The 17,351-nt window shown below is 37.2% G+C and overlaps 1 protein-coding gene across 3 annotated transcripts in view; it reads left to right on the plus strand.

Moving 5' to 3' along the window:
• Nucleotides 1–15,266, plus strand: part of Marcal1 (SWI/SNF-related matrix-associated actin-dependent regulator of chromatin subfamily A-like protein 1) — a 60,713-nt gene extending 45,447 nt beyond the window's left edge. For 2 of the 3 annotated variants that reach the window (XM_081736717.1, XM_081736718.1), the window contains exons 12-13: nucleotides 992–1,180; nucleotides 13,215–15,254. In XM_081736717.1, the coding sequence (XP_081592843.1) occupies nucleotides 992–1,180; nucleotides 13,215–13,358 (333 nt within the window). In that variant the 3' untranslated portion in view covers nucleotides 13,359–15,254. Of the gene's footprint in view, nucleotides 1–991; nucleotides 1,181–13,214 lie in introns of all 3 variants that reach the window. The other variant, XM_081736719.1, reaches the window with a different exon arrangement.
• The last annotated feature ends 2,085 nt before the right edge of the window (nucleotides 15,267–17,351 follow it).

The raw sequence follows: 17,351 nt of genomic DNA on the forward strand, positions 1-17,351 counted from the left end.
GGAATTTATTCCCTATTAAACTGTCCACTTCTTTCGAATTTGTCTCTATGAATTGTCGGGGGAGCATTGCTCAATGGTAGAGCGCTTATCTCTGGTGCGTGTTCTTGGTTCGATCCCTATCCAAGTAAGTTGATAGTGGACAGCATCGTGTCCGTGGGTTTTATCGGGGTGCTGCTGTTTCCTCCCATATTTTCATTCCACTGATTTTTCTATAATCGTTCACTTGCCCTAATCATCCGTCTTCCGTAGCCTAACGGGGATAGTTGTTGAATGTTAAAGTGCAAGAGGATGTTAAAGTGCAAGATTTCATTTTCTTTTAATTTCATTTTCTGTGAATTGTAAAATGACTATTATTAAATACTGATTGACTGGCTAGATTGGAGTTTAGCATCCCTTTTAGTACTGAGGCTATATGAGACCTACAGCTTAACGTGAAATACGAACCACATGAGCTTCCATCGGAAATCAAATCAGACTTGAAATAATAACGGATAATCAAAGAATAATATCAAAATTCGAGCTTCTTAATGATATAGTGGTAGAAAATCTGTTCTTTTTTTTTAAAACTTGTAAAAAGCGGAAAATTCACATACATGTTAATAATTTAGTTATCAATTAATTGAATATCCAGGTAGATTGTTTTATATATTCTAGTACTGTCTATTGAGTAAAGTTAAGGAAAAATTTGATAGAGCTAATGGGCGAACCTGGGGTCTTGAAAAGGTTTTATTGTCTAAATTTAACAGTATCATTTCGAAAATTGAATTATCAGACTTTTTGCATTTTTGATGTTGGATGAGAAAAAAAAATTCAAGCTGTCAAAGATCAGAATTAATTCCCTTGAATTTTCCTCACGACTAAGATTTCTTGACGTGATTAAAGAAATCCGTGCGAATTTATAACATTTTTATTATATATGATAAATATAATTAAAGTTTTTCTTTCCTTTTTTACGTGATCAGAGTATCTAAATATAACTTTTTATATTCAGATCTTGACTCAGGCAGAAGATCGAGCTCATAGGATAGGGCAACAAGACAGTGTGTTGGTGCAATATCTTGTAGCACAAGGAACAGCAGATGATTATTTATGGCCTCTCGTTCAGAAGAAATTAGATGTTTTGCAGAAAGCAGGTTTAAGTAAGGATAATTTCAACGAAGCGGACACGACAAATGCCAAGGTTAGTGCTTGTGAAAATTGAACAAAGTTGCGTGAGCATCAAACACTGTTTTCTCAAGTTTTATGGAAATATTAGCTCTCAGTTACAAAGAAGTAAATAACAGCGCTTAAATATGTGTGTGCTTTCACCAATATTATTATTATTATTATACATATATACAGGGGGTAACATAGTCCCTTGCCATAGACCAACTTTATTATGATTGGAGATAAAAAAAAAAAGTCTAAAGCGAGCATAGTTGCTGGAAGTGATAGGTTGTTAGTCTAAAGTCTTGGATTTTTTTTAATTAATTAATTAATCGGACCAACAGTTTTGGTTTTGGGCTGGTAGTCGCTCCAATAGTAATTGAAAAAGCAACGTTGCCACTCATAGTGTTACAGTAGAACCATTAGTTCACGCAACAATTGAACGGAAGCAAGCAGAAATTGTGCCGTAAGGAGAAACAAGAATACTTCAAATCTTGGTTGCATTCATTAACATTGTGGGGTGAAGGGGTGGGCAGGAGTAAGGAGATGAAATTCGTAACAAGTTGAAAATTGGTTCGGAGAAAAGTATCCATGATGTCGTGAAAAACAGTCAAACTATTTTGTTACATATTACTGCAACTATTACCTCCTCTTGCTATCTACTATTGCTAATAATCTTACTTTGACTAATACAAACATTAAAAGTCTCGTACCCTTACTACGGGTACTACTGTCTCGTACTGAAAGCTATTGGTATTGTCTTGTCTGTATGTCTATTACGTCTGTCTTGAAAACGGTAATAGAAACATTCGGTTTTCGATACTAAAGTAAGTTTATCAGCCAAATTTTAGATCACTAATTCCAAGGAGACACTTCCGGTCAAGGATCAAAAATGTCATCTGTTAACAATTTCCGTAGAGATCGACTGAGTTCGTATCCGATACAAACTCAGACTATTAGTTCGCTTTCCGGAATGATCAGATCCGGATAAATTTTCCATCATTTCCGTACCTAGAGGCTCTAGGGTCTACTCAGCCTCGAGATATTGTGCCTACCTGGGGGAGGAATGAAGGCCTTGGTGTCATATTGACCAGCCATCTTCAATATGGTCGAAGTGTGGAGCTCTACATCCCTTCATGACATGGAGTTTCGCACAAGGGACACTTTTGCCTCCATCACTGGTTAATATTTTGTTTCAAAACATTTAACACTCCTAAAAGTAATGGAAATGTATCTTCAGAGCAGTGGACCGTAGTCTTTTTACCTTCAAACTCAGAAACAAACAGCGGGTAGGTAAATTTGATTAAATGGTAATCTGAAAGACAACTGAACAAAGTTGGAAAGGGCGCAAACTATACAAAGTTACGTGTCTTATTGAGTTTGATCGTTATTACCAGAGTGCAGAGGCAAATTACGTATCAATCGGAGTCGTGTGCCTGCGCAACGCGGCTGTCTGTCCGTGCCGTGCCTAACGCTAACTCAGAGGAACAATTTAATGTAGTTCTTTTTTGTCGGTTCCGTTTGGAAGTGAAATGCAGGAGAACGCTGAAAGCATGCTCCTTCATGCAACTGGAATGAATCAACGAGAATTAGCAGCAGAGTATCGCAGGCGCCATCCAGATTAGGTAGCACCGTCCCACCAACTCTTTTGATACTCCTGACACGATTCAAAGCCACAGGCAGTATGGCGGACATACCCTGTAATGGACAACCACAAAGTGCAACTTCCTGCGTCATGAGTATTGATGTAGTTGCGAAGGTGACAGTTAATCCGAAACGATCAACACAGAAAGTTGCACATTGAACCATATGTCTTTCTCCAGTATTTTATCACGTGAATAATAATATTCTTACAAAATATATTCTGTATTCTGTGGAGGGTTTTCCATCGAGCTTCAATGGAGTGGAACACATAACTTGTGCATGTCAGTAGTACTTAATTATAAACATACAAAAGTTAGCTCAGTAGATCATCCGTCTAATAAGTAAAAGACAAGTGTTTAATTTCGTAGTAGTTTCGCTATACAGAAGTATGTTGGTTTTGCAATATTATTTTCCCAGCAAGTGATAAACCGCCTCAGTACTCATTTTGACAAACACTTGTGATTCAAAATTATAAGAATAATGATGCTGACTGTTGAGTCGTTAAAACTATTTACTTTTATTTGTTAAAGAGATTACCATTGATTTATTGTGCGGAACCATTTGAATATCTCCAATGACGCTAGACTATCATCCTTAAGTGATTGATTATCCCTCATGGTCAAAATTCAAGACCTACATAAATACAAACATTGCAACATTCTTGAATTAATCAATTTCTGTAATTTCGAAACTAAATAACTAAATACAACTCAATAACCAAGAATAGTAACTAGGAGCTGTCTTCATTTTCGAAACATAACAGTATTATAATTAAATTATTTATTTTTCTTCTATGCGATTGCTACATAGAATACAATCTTTGCTTTATACACATCTCTAAATTGACTTTATTTCAATTTATTATGATGTCAATCGTTCATTTGTTTTCTGCAGCAAAAGTTCAACAGCCAGTGAATAACTGAAATCTTAAGCACACGACAGTAAGGACAAAATTAGTATCAATGTTTTAACCTGACTCCCCACTTTTATTTTCGTTAAAATGTTTAAGATACTCAGAAAGGCAAACAAGCGTAGGTATTATCCTCGCGCCACGAGTAAAACTCTGACGTAGGTGTATCACATGTGTCTACCCTGTCGATTTTACAGGCGCAGGGGAGGCCGTTTCATTCGGGCACAAGACACCGTGTGACGACACGCTGTATTCAGAACTAGATGCAGGGTTGCCACGTTATGAGCAATTGTTAAGATTTGAAAAAAGAAAATATCTGTAGCAAATACCATTGCACTTAACAAAGAACCATTGAATCCATTTTGGCGAGATTTTCACTGATACTACCCTGGAAATAAACTTGAAAAATGGCTACTTTTCGAGAAAAAAGTGAAACGAAATCTTTGAGTTTTACGTCCCACGGTTATGCCGGCTAGGCTAAAGGAGGCGGTAATGATGAGAAATGAATGAAATGGTGGAATGAAGAAAGTGGGAGGAAACGGGAAAACCCCGAGGAAACGCATGCACACTGTCTTTGTCCAATACAAACTTTACTTGGCGCGAGCTGGATCGAACCAGTGACTCCATGTACCAGAGGTAAACGCTCTACCACTGAGCTACCGCGGCCCCGCTACTTTTCGAGTTTCTTTGAAAAACTGCTTTGGTTGATATTTTTATATTTGAGGAAAAACTTGTAAGTGTTACACATGTTGACTTCTGGTCTCAAAAAAAAAAAAAAAAAAAAAATGCGGGAGAGGGAATACCACCGTCTGGAATATCACCGCACCCCCCCCTCCAAAAAAAACGCTACTTTTTCAGTTCAAACTTCACAATGGGGTACAAAAGGGAGGCAGGTTACTCAGTGATAAACTGCTTAGCTCTGGTTCACAGGGTCCCTGGTTCGATCCCCGGTCAAGTAAGTTTGTGTCTGTAGGTGTACCCTCGTTTTCTCCCACATTCTCATTCCACCAATTCTTCCATTATCATTCACTTGCTTCATCATCGTCTCCCTTAGCCTTACGGGCATAATTGTGGGACGTTAAACTGAAAAATTTAATTTACATGAGGTGCAGACTCACATAAAAACTCGATTGGTCCTCATCCAAAACAAAACTGTAATAATAAATAAAATACTGTACTTCTGATGCTCCAATTTTTAGAAGACAACGGCCTTCCAACCGGTTTGTGACGCTTATGCCTTACAACTGGCATACAGATGTTACAATCAACGTTCTAATATATTTTTCTCCCCGCACCCTGGAAATATTGTCTACTTGACTAGGCTAGAACAAACTCAAATTAATTTTAAGAAAAATAATTCCATTGTACTTACCCAGTGTTACTCTAATGGAACAGCTAATATCTCTTGGGAATCATCACTATCATCATCTGAGTCTGAAGAACTCGCCGATGTTTCACTGTCTGTGCTATCTGTACACGAAATCACAATTCTTTCTATTTCTTGTTCCATCAATCCATCTTTTTCCCAATATTCCCGCTCACATTCTTCTACATGTCTACAGAACCCTCGCCAGTCATCTTGTGTGCAAGACATTATTCCACGTTCTGTCAATTCATGCAATGTATTACTTGCAAGCGAACCTGTCGTGTTGTTGTCCCTAATGAATCTCTTTACTTTTGCCCAAGCAAGTTCAATTGCATTCAAATCACACATATAGGGTGGAAGCCGTAAGACTGAATGGCCGTGCTCTTCAAAAAGTTTGTCAACACGATACACTTTCTCCCTTGGTTTGTGCAGCTGAATAATTTGGAACAGTTCAGCCTTTCTTAAGTTTTCATCAAAAGAAAGGTTCTGTGTTTGTAGCCACTGAATCATAGTTGACTTTAAACTGGTAGATGTTGGGATTCTCAGTGATTGCACGCTGTGGTATGGAGCATTGTCCAAGATTACAACAGATTGAGGGGGAATGTTTGGCAATAACTTCTCCCGTACCCACTTCTCAAAATTCTCACTATTCATTTGCCCGTGATAGTCACCAGTAGAACTGCCTGCTTTATAAATTAACTGTGCATTAGGCACAAATCCCTCCGTACTTCCAGCGTGCACTACAATGAGTCTATTTTTATTGCTGCTGTTAGAATACTTGACTATAGTAAGTAAGATTTCGGGGGCGCTTAAGCCCGGAATCCCCCCTAAATACGCCACTGGTAATAATAAATAATTTAATAGAAATAACCAACAATAATATTACTAAATACTGTACAAATTTTTTCTATGTATCCATGCGCTTTAACCGAGCTTTTGCTTATCCGAGTTAGTTCCAGTCCACATTAGCTCGGATAATCAAATTCTACTGTATAAACATACTCCTTTCATCCAGATTGTACACAAAACGGAATTTTGTGAAATGCGAGTTTTAAAGGTAAAAGATGATGTCTTTTCGTTCAGCAATCTCGGAAATTGTCAGGTGTAGAAAATCGAAATTTTGTATAAATGTTGTCAATCAACCCCAGAGTTCTGACCTTGGAAAGGGACTTGGAGTTTTCTCAGTTCATCAGGTCTCCGAAACTCCTACACGTAGGAACTTTAAATCTCCTACACTCTAGGTTTACAACACAGTTAAAAAACGTTCTAGAACTTCTTTCGACGTTAACCATATCTCCGAAATATTTCGGTATTTGTAATGTTATAAATGTCTCTCCAGACAGTATACTGTGTGTAGGATGAAATTTCCTAAAATTCAACACTTAAGAGGGTGAAGGAGCTTCTAGCTATTGGAACTTCAAAAATTTTTACGATCCGCTCAGGCAAGTGAGCTTTGTGGTAGGAAACCGTGTAAGTGTAGTTTTTCCTTGGTTCTCCCGTTTCATTCCACTTTATTCATTCTACAATTTCAGTCATTATTATTACCGTCTCCATTAACCTTGGGGGAGGGGTAAAAGTGAGGGGAACGCGGGGAGACGTCCTTACCCCACTTCCAGAAAATATCTGTGGCGTCCCCCCACTTTCTAAACAAATTACTATGGACAAAGATAGGTATTGGGGGACGGCGTGAAATCATGCGTTCCCCTACCTTTTCAAATACCTCTGTCCTGGGGCATAATTGTGGGACGTTAAAATATCATGCAAATACATTTTGAGTAACGCCACTTCAAGGGGCGTTTGATACGTTAAAATAGAAAGCAAATAAATTTTGGGTAACGCCGTTCCAAGGGTAATTTGGTAGATGTTTCTCCATTGTTATTACCATTTTCTTAGAAGCTCTCAGCATACAAGGACGCAATTTCTATACTACCTAGTAGGGGCGGATCCAGGGGGGAGGCGATCGGGGCGATCGCCCCCTCCCAGAAGAGGAAACTTTCTTATTTTATATATATAAATAAAACCTATCCCAAAGTTTGGAGACCTTAAAAGTAGCAGTATGACAACCCACCGCCCCCCCAGAAGTCGATCCTGGATCCGCCCCTGCTACCTAGGTATATATTTGAACATCGATGATTTTTTTTTAAAAAAATTAGAAAAATATTGGGAGTTCAAAGGTAAAGCTGAATATTGGGAAATTGAGGAAAAACTTTTACAGGCCCGAAAGTAATCTATGGGAGAAAAACTTCATAATCCCATGATTTGCTTACAGGCAAAATACTTAATAATAATAATAATAATAATAATAATAATAAAGTTTAATACACAACATGAATATCTAATTAGCTAAGTCAATTCCACTATTTTGGAGACTGGACAAAGTCGTTTAAAGGGCCCTTTCGAATATTCATTTGAGCAAAAAATTCCATGCAATAGGAAAAATTTTTCTATTACGGGTGCTCTGACAAAATACATTTATAGATAAGTGTCTCTGAAAAGAAAAAGAAATTTGTGGGTGGTGGGAATTGATTAATGATTTTACCAAACGCTTTGCATGAATTGGAGTGAAACCATCGTTTTCCAGTGCGAGATAGCATTTGGAGAATGTTTAAAAGTCATGAAAAACTATTTGCGAGAGATTGTGTAAGGGTATACGTGAGTGAAATAAAATCAAACTATCATCAACAAGTATTTTGAATATCTTTGAAGTATTATTCACAAATCTTATTCTTTCCGTGTGAAGAACGGTCATTTTCCTGGTATCTTTATGATTCTATAAACATGTTCCACTAATGTTTCCAACAGTGATTATCATTATATTGGTATTAGATATTTATTTTTGGAAATGTTACTGTTGAAAGCCTAAAAGCAATTTTGTCTTTTCTGAAAAATATTTTTGAAGCAAAAATCCAATTGAATACAAGATGATTAAAATATATATGTACAAGCAAATAACAATTAAGTTCGCGCCATTATGGTTTGTATAAGAAATATTGAAACGTGTACAGTATATTTGTGTTTTCTAGTGTGCCAACGATACGAAAAATTTCTCGTCTCGTTTTCGAGAAGAGAATAAAGACGCGACGAGAAATTTCTCGAATCTAGTGGACAACACTAGTTCACGCAAGTCTTAATCTTAAATCTCAAAAACTGTTCTATAGTTAAATGATTCATGATATAAAAACTATAAATTGATAGAGCATTTATGAACGTTTACAGTGCTGGGACTTTTTTCAAATAAATGTATTTCAAATACCTATTTAAAATACAAAATACAATTTTGTATTTTATATTTTAAATACCTTTTCAAAAATTCTACATATATTTGTACACTTCCTTTGTAAAACTATGGTTGTTTAGCAGAGAAATGAGTGATGCAGCATAAACATTTGATTTTAGACTTCATCCATATTGTAAGGATCCCGACGTTGCCGTACCAGACAATAACCACGTGTGAACTACATGTGTTGATAATAAACACAAACAAACAGACGACGTTCCCGAAGAGGAGTCGATCACCATCGCCATCAGTCGGAAGGACGAGTACCCACGATGGAAGCCGACAAGACAGAATAAAAAGGACCTGCACACCTCGACCAACATCAATCTTCACGGATTGGTCACAACACCTAAAACCCCTCTCACGACGCTTGGTCACCGAGAGGTACCTATCCTTATACCCACGACGCTTGGTCACCGGGTTCCTTTCCTCTTTCTCACGACGCTTGGTCACCGAGAGTACCTCACCTCAAAGCCCACGACGCTTGGTCACCGGGCTCCCATCTAATCTTACCTGATATTAGTGGAATTTCTTATTATTTGTGTACATAAAACTTTTGTAATAAAAGGGTGAAGGGAAAAGTCCAAATCCCGTGTACATTTCATTTGCTCTACCCGAGAAATCTTTACATGGTGGAGGCGTCCTTTTTTCCTCACGAGCCTTCTTTACAGACCGTAAATACTTACTTCTCCAAGCTACAATATCAGGTCTTTCAATAAGCAATTTTCGTTTGTTGGCGCAAGTTTTCCACCTAAACCCCATTTCTTTAAGAACTTTTCTTAACGAAGTGGCTTTCCACGGAAAGTGAATCTTCTCTTTCAAAACAGGCAACAGCTTGTTACATGAGGGTACCACCTTTTGAATTAAGTACATATCATTAACAGTTCTTCTAATAACACATCGATCAAAGTCATCGACATGTACATTTCTGTTAGGAGTTCTTTTCCTATGTTTCCCAGGAGATAACAGTTTCCGCTGCGGAGACCGCGCATTTCTTTCATCTGATTCTTTCCGGATCTTAATAATTGTAGACACCGAAGTACCTGTCGCAATTGCTGCACGTTTGTTGGCACGAGTGATAGGGACAATGCATTGCTTGCTTTTAGCTTCTTGGTCACAAAAGTCTATAACTTTACTAATAATTTCTTTCCCTTCACTATGTATTGTTTTGCCTTTCTTTCCCATGCTCTTGCAATAATTCGTAACACACGGAAACTCCTCAACAAAATCACCACGATGAAATATATATCAACAAATAACAAACTAATCAACGATTAACAGCAATAACAAAAACACGAACAAATAAAACCCCAAACAATAACAATTCCACAGCCGACACACCACAAGCACTAAAATGTTGAACTGACCACTTACTGCGACAGCAAACAACTACTAAATTTCTAATCGCGTGTCCCTCCCAAAACCTCTGCAAGCTTGCCATCGTTGGAAATCAATGGCATGAGATCTTGTGTGCTGAATTATTTATTTTTTTAACACTTTGTTTCGATTAGTATGTTCACTTACTTCAGTCATGTATAGTTTCTGAATTACATAAATAAAGAACACTCTACACAAAAAAACAGTAGCTCACTACTGAAAATATGATTGCGGTTCCCGATTGGTAATTTCTTCGGGTAAAATTTAGAAGGTCAATGTACTGTAAATCAACTTCGCCGTGCTGGCAACCCTTGATACCACATCTTTTCCACGCGGAAAGGCCAAGCATAAACCATCTTCCACCCCCAGATTCTGAAAATAGAGTTGACCTTCCTGCCTCTCTTTACTCCGTCACCCCTCTGTATAGAGTTTACTCGTGGCGCGAGGTCTGTATATATCTCCTGTCTCAGATAACTTTGTAAAATACCTAAGAACTAGTTCCAGCATCCTTCCCAATGAAGTTCAGTTAATCTTCCCACTGAAATGACAGTATATTTACTCTTGTGACAACTTTCATTGTTCCGTTATGGGATTAATTGTAACCTTCGCAAATATGCTTTAATTTCCGTCATAAGTTTACTCACAATCCCATTACATCATACTAATCTATAAATTCAGAGATACTTCAATTACAGTTCTATCGGTCACGAAAGTCGTGAAAAAGTCACGAAATCGGAAAACGGTGATGGAAATCAAGAAGTTTAGCTTTAGGCTTTTTTTGTACGAATATAAGTACAGACTGGAGAATTTTATTGCATAAAACGTCAAAATTCACCGCCAAAAATGTCTTATTGTCGGCTTTAGACGCTACCAAATCGCAAGCAAAGAACGATTCTATCGCATGCATGAAAATTTGGCCTAATTCACATTCAAATACTCTTAAAACTGTCCTTCAGCTGGCATCTTTGAGCAGTAGCGATGCAAATCGCATCGCATCGCCGAAACCACCTACGCATCTAACCAGTGTATTCAACTGTGAGAAGATACCAACCTTTTATCACTCCAAGGAACAGCCTTTGAAAGTAGAGAGGGATAAGATAAAGATAAGTGCTGAAGAATATAGGTACTCTTATTAGTTTTTGAATGTTACGAAATTTTATGGGTCGGTAAAGAAAAGGTCATGAAAAAGTCACGAAATTTCATTTTGGAATTTTAGTAGACACCCTGTTATGACCGTCAGCATGGCCACAACGCCCTACTTCTTGGACAAACTGCGTAACGCTTCCGAGCTGGTAAAAAACTACGTTCTTTCTTTGCCTGCAGGTCGACTTACTGGCGTCGTCGATAATACAAAGAAATCATTCTTTCTGAACCAAACGCTTATCTCATTAGCAGAGTCCTTCGAAACAGCAAACTTTTTTTCTTGAGTGAAGTTACCAACTCATGGTTTTGGCTACTAAGACTATTTTGTATATACTCTTCATATAAATAATTATCAACGCTTGGAAATCTTTTTAGACACGAAATTGTTACATACCAAGCAGGTGCACATTGACCGTTGCAGTCTCACGCACTGACGCTTTGTTATCTCAACTATTGTGGGAACAGTGCTCACAGTCTGTGTGAATTGCAGACAGAATGGTTAATCTCCATAATTGCCAATGTGCTTTTTTTTTCTTTCTTTTTTTTCTTAAAGTTAGTCTGCAACCGAATTCTTAAAGTTAGTCTGCAACACTCATTTAATTGCAATCTCTAGTTTTTTTTGTTTCCACGAAATTAAAACTCGTGTTGCCAGAACTATTAAATATACCACAACTATATTTGTATCAAGTATGGATATACGAACTTCTATATTTCTTTGGCGCTTGGTGTTAATAGAAGAAGACACAAAAAGTCTACGTCGGATGAACTTACTTATGTGCTGGTATGTAAATGGCTAGGAATAAGTATTAAGTTTTTTTGTGGGATTATAGTTACAGCATGAATTGGAAAAGTGGACGAAATGTTGCTTACGTAATTTTCTAAAGTGCATCATTTTTGAAGTTGCAGAGCCACGTTGGAAGCTAGTGTTCCCTCCAATCCCCATACTCATTGCCCTATTTCGCAGTGAAAGCCCAACTTCAACGTGAATAGTGATTTAGTGAATGTGATAATAGAAAGGGCTATATTCTCAGTTTTCATCTGCTATATACAGGGTGTTTCAAAACAACACCGACAACGTTTGGAAGGTGATTCCTGACGCCAAGATAAGACGAAAGTATAGACCAACGTGGGTGCACAAATGTTTCCTTTCGGAGTTATAGGCTGCCTAAAACATGAAAAAATGAACTTTAAAGGTCCATAGCTCCGAAACTATTGGACCTACAGTAGTCGGGTCAATACTTTATTTAGGAACTAGTATGTGCCCTATCCAATATGCATGTTTCAGAATCCTGCGGTACTTGCGTAACAATTTTTATAGAGGTGGTTTGTGAGTACTTCAAATTACAAGACCGTAGCCAAACTCCCTCCAAAAATTGTTGTGTGAATACCTTAGGATTCTGAAACATGTATTTTTGGATAGCCCACATATTAGTTCCTAAGTGAAGTCTTGACCCGACTACGGTAGGTTCCATAGTTTCGAGTTGTAAGCCTTTAAAGTTCATTTTTTCATGTTTTCGGCAGCCTATAACTTCGAAAGGAAGCATTTGTGCACCCAGGTTGGTCTGTACTTTTCGCCTTATCTTGACGTCACCTCCCAAACATTGTCGGTGTTGTTTTGAAACACCCAGTGTGTGTATATATATAGTGATATTAAGTGTTTATATTTCTCAAGTGTATGCGCAGTGTCATTCGCTCAAGCATTCATGCCATATTACGTGAAAATTTTGTGTGTCGTTAATATCCTTTCGTTTACTACATATATATGTATACATCTATTCAATAAATGGGAATTCGCTCAAGGTAATAATTTTTTTTTATTTGTGTAGGCCTATGTGCAAATGCTTATGGAGTCATCAGCTTGCCAGTCGTATATACGCAAGTGTGTACAAAAGTAAAATACGATTACATCTGAATATCCGAACCACTGAGGCTACCTATGTCATATCACTTATTTTATGTTAACACTGCTAATTTGCGCTTGAACAAGGACGAGCTCTGAACCAGGTTGTTATCAACTGTTTCTTTAGGGACTATTCTGGAAGCCAGTACTCAAGGGAGACGGTAGGTAGCACTGCTGTAGTGGGTTTACTCACAATCCTAAACATGAACGTACAATTCTTAGACAACTTTTATTATAATTCACCATTATTTAGTTCGACTCATTACTCAACTGTTTTCTCACATATATCAGTACCAACTAGTATGTACCTAATTTAGACAATTTCCACCCAAACTACTAGCAATTAATTACTACACTCAACATCTTTTTAGTGCCTCACACCCAAATCCTGATATTTAATTATGTTTAGTATTTCTCCTGATTAGTACGAATGATTATATTTACATTTCAGGATACCAGACATAAAGATATAATGTCATTTTTTGAAGAATTGGACAGTATGGAGAATGAGGAAGATGATTTGCTGTTGGCAGGGATTAATATAGATGAAGAAGCTGATCAGTATGGGAAAAGACAAAAACTAGAAGATTTCTAATACTAAATAAATGAACTGAGAGTAGAAGGGACCAATCAAAGATGTAAACATGTACATAGTCTATTTGTAAATATAAAACTTAAGAAAAGCATGCAATGATCTGTTAAAGTGATTGTTGTTTTTGTATAGTAAATTTATTGTTGTGCTTAACTGCTAAAGTAGTAATGAGTTGGCGACAATGTTTTTTTCTAGATGTAACTTTGTGTTCCTCTGGCTTTTTGAATGTATAATTGACTCTTGTAATATAACAAATATCTCAGACTGTGCTTCTTGTTTTAGTGAGAAAGCAATACCAGAAAGTTGATATTTCTGTATAATTTCTTCAGAAACTTCATATAATAATATTTTTGTATTTATCTATCAAAAATAAGTGTAACATGTAAACAATATTTCATAATTTATAATTTTATGTATCATGTAAAGATAATACAATTATAAATCTGCTGCATGTCCTAGGATCTGATAGAATGTTAAATAAATACGAAAAAAAGATGTAAAGTAGATAAGTATATTGAAACCTAATATAGGAATTTGATTTTACTTTATTTGTTAAGGCAAATGGTCCAGATGCTGGGTGGGACACCACAGTGAAATTGACAATACTAAGGTACCCAAAATATTCTGTTGGATTTTGACCCTACAAAGAGAAAGGTTCCCATCAACAGTAATAACCTTTCTCCAACCCTCGTGCGACTATGGATCCCACAGTGGTAGAACTTAGTGGAACATTCAGTATGTAAATTGCCTTGTCGATGGATCGAATTGATGTTTCCCATAGATTGTTGTCTAACGAATGCAACAAGTCGATACAGTATCCCGGAAATGATAGATGCATTAGTGTTTCCCAACCAAGTTAGATAATAGTGTCACGGCTGACCTTAGCAGCACGTGATTTCACGATAAAACTTCTGCGATTCACAAGCATTGGTTTCATGTTTTTAGTTTTTCATGCACACACTTCATTTACTCTCGAGTGCACAATTGACCGTCTGGCTAGGTGCCACCAGTTTGCGATGCACGATACCGCGAGCAGTCCATCAAATACGTAACCTTTTACTCATACGGTGGGTTCATGTGATGTCAACCAATAATGATGACGCCGTCTGTCCAAAAAACGAAATTCTTTCCCTCAGGAGACAACAAAGAAGCACGTGATCGTGTCAGTTTCTGAAGTACTATCAACTTATCTGAGATCCATTGCTTTCCTTTTCCAAGCTCGTAGAGGTGCTGGTGAATGGTTTCTGTGCAACAATTGAATATTTTTTCCCGATTCTTCATATGTTTAACCTATCGACCTAAATAGCAATCTTGAATGCTACCACCTTTGTGCTCTCATTTTCCATTCCCTACCGAATGCCCGCATATATATATATTCTCCCCGTATCAACTTTAAACTTGTGTAAAGCACATGATGTATATATATGCTGTTTGAGGTTTCCATGTTTGACTTCAACTCACTGACATTCTTGTTAACTATAATGATTGCAACCAATAGGTTACAAAAAGAAACACTCGTGTGCGTGAGTTTTCGCGGAGTTCTCCCGTTTCTTCCCACTTTCTTCATTCCGCCATTTCATTCGTTATCATCGTCTTTCTGTCGGTGCATATTCGTGGGATGTTTAACTAAATTAAAAAGAAAAAGAATTGTATGGATTATTATCCAACAGAAACATTTTGGTACCGAACAGCTTGCATGTATTGATGAATTTGATTACTGATGCCTGCTAGTCATAATGCACTATATTTTTTATAAAATTATATCTTGTGTAAACGTGAAGCAGCTGAAAAGAAACACCGTTGATAAATTCGGGTTATGTAGTATGCACAATTTTGGTCTTCAGCTCACATAAACGTACTGACTAAACCTGAATTGTCTTTAAATCATTCTTATCTTACACCCCAATTTTATGAAAATATGCAGGAAGATCAGCAGCTCAATGCATAGGTTCATATTTTGAAAATAATATACGAAGACATAAACTAATTTAGAGAAGCATTTAATTTGAATGAAGTATGTATATACCTAGATATATTCTAATGTGCTTATTTTTTATTTAACAGTGGTGATTCAAACCTAGAAAGACTCGAAGATGAGACTTTCATTGCAAAGTAAGGGTTCGTAGTGTACAATGATCAGATTTTAAATCTACATTAGTTCGAACAACGAAAGTGGAACGGATGGACATTAGTATCGCTGTCTGTCAGTCAAATTTAGGTTCTACTAACGGTTATTTGAACTATTGAACTGAGCTTGTACCATTCGACTCAACCGGCCTTTGTGTGTCTATTTGTACTAGAACAACTTCCATAAAATTTATCTGATTTTAATTAAACTTGGCATATGTTTCTAAACTTCGACAATAAAATATATTTTTGAGGGTTGAAAACTATCAAGGATAAAGAGAGAAAATTAACTACATGCTGCAGATTTGGTAACAAAATTATTTTCTACCGTATCTGTAAATAATTATTCGAATTTGAAGTAATATGATATATGATATATATATTGTCAGGGTTTTCCGGTTATCTCCATTGCTTAGGTTTGAATTTGGTAGAGAATGGTGGGAGGGGAGCTGTATACCAATTTCAAAAACATCCAGGATAAATTTATCAATTCATTCTATTTGTTTGGGCTTTAAGTTGCTTAAAGGAAAAATGTGAATTTGTCATGTTTGAAACAAAAAACATGAAAAACATATGTATGAGGTCTGACAGTTCGTGAACTCGTTTCATAAAATGTACTATATGCCTTATTGCTGTATACTAGTGCGGTCGCCTTCTAAGTACTCCCCTTGGGAAGCTATACACATGCCAACGCTCACTACTCTTCGAAGCATTTTTTGAATTCTTATTAGTGGAATGGCCTTGAGAGTTGGCCTTAGCCTTAATGCCATCAAAATACATTTCTTTCTTCATTTTTTTGATCCTTGGGTAAAGAAAAAAAAATCTCAGAGGGAAAGATCAGGTGAGTACGGCGGATGAACTACTACAGTTGTTTTTTTTTTTTTATTTAAAAAGAGGATGAACACTGCCATGTGGGAAGGTAGTTGTCATGATGGAGAACCCATGAGTTTTTTGCAAAAAATTCTGGTCATTTGTGTCCCACCCTCTCGCTCGTGGAGAGTCAGCTGTCTTCTATTGGCCACTTCGTTGCTTTGTTTCAGGGTCCTACGCGAAGACTCAGTTTCCTGTGATTATTCGGCCTGAAACTTCTCCCTGCCTTTCCAAAAGACCTGTGCACACTTACACTCTCCTATGCTTTGTTCATCGGTGAGGTCTTTTGGGGCCATTTTGACACACACTTTCCACATGGTAAGGTCTATAGTTAGAATTTTCTGCACAGTTTCTCTATCAATGTTTACTTCGTCTGCTGTGAATCACATAATCAGTTACCGATTTGCACGCACAATTTGACGAACTTGGACAATGTTTTCGTTCTGTTCGCCTCGTTACAGGCCGCTCCACCCTCTCGTTATCAATTATTTGTTCCCTCCCCTCCGAAAATCGTTTAACCCACTTGTATACATTTGTTTTCTTCATGGCATTCTCGCCGCATAGATACTCTAACATTTCCCGTATTTCACTGCTCTTCTTTTCCAGTTTTACTGAAAATTTCACGTTTGTTCGTTGTTCCAATTTCAGCTTAGACATTTTCACGATAGAGCGCGCACAAGCGCAAACAAGAATGCACGCCATTCAGCAAGAAACCGTCACGCATCAACCCAAACACTGCTGTGAGACACTGAAATAATAGGCTTCTGGAAAAATACAAAACTACTTGTATAGTGTTGCCCGTCACACACGGTGATGAATTCGCAAACTTAATTGTCAGACCCCTTATATTTCCTAGAAATTATCAACTATATGTAAAATTGATTTGTCTTTTTATTAAATTAAAACTTCTCAATATGGTTTATTGCTTGGCGGTTGACATTAATCAGACTCAGGAGTGAATCGACCTCCAGCTTCTAAGAACATACACAGTCGTCCAGT

Source organism: Thermobia domestica, chromosome 13, assembly GCF_964235325.1.
Source record: "Thermobia domestica chromosome 13, izTheDome1.hap1.1, whole genome shotgun sequence".
In the NCBI taxonomy this organism is placed as follows: Eukaryota; Metazoa; Arthropoda; class Insecta; order Zygentoma; family Lepismatidae; genus Thermobia; species Thermobia domestica.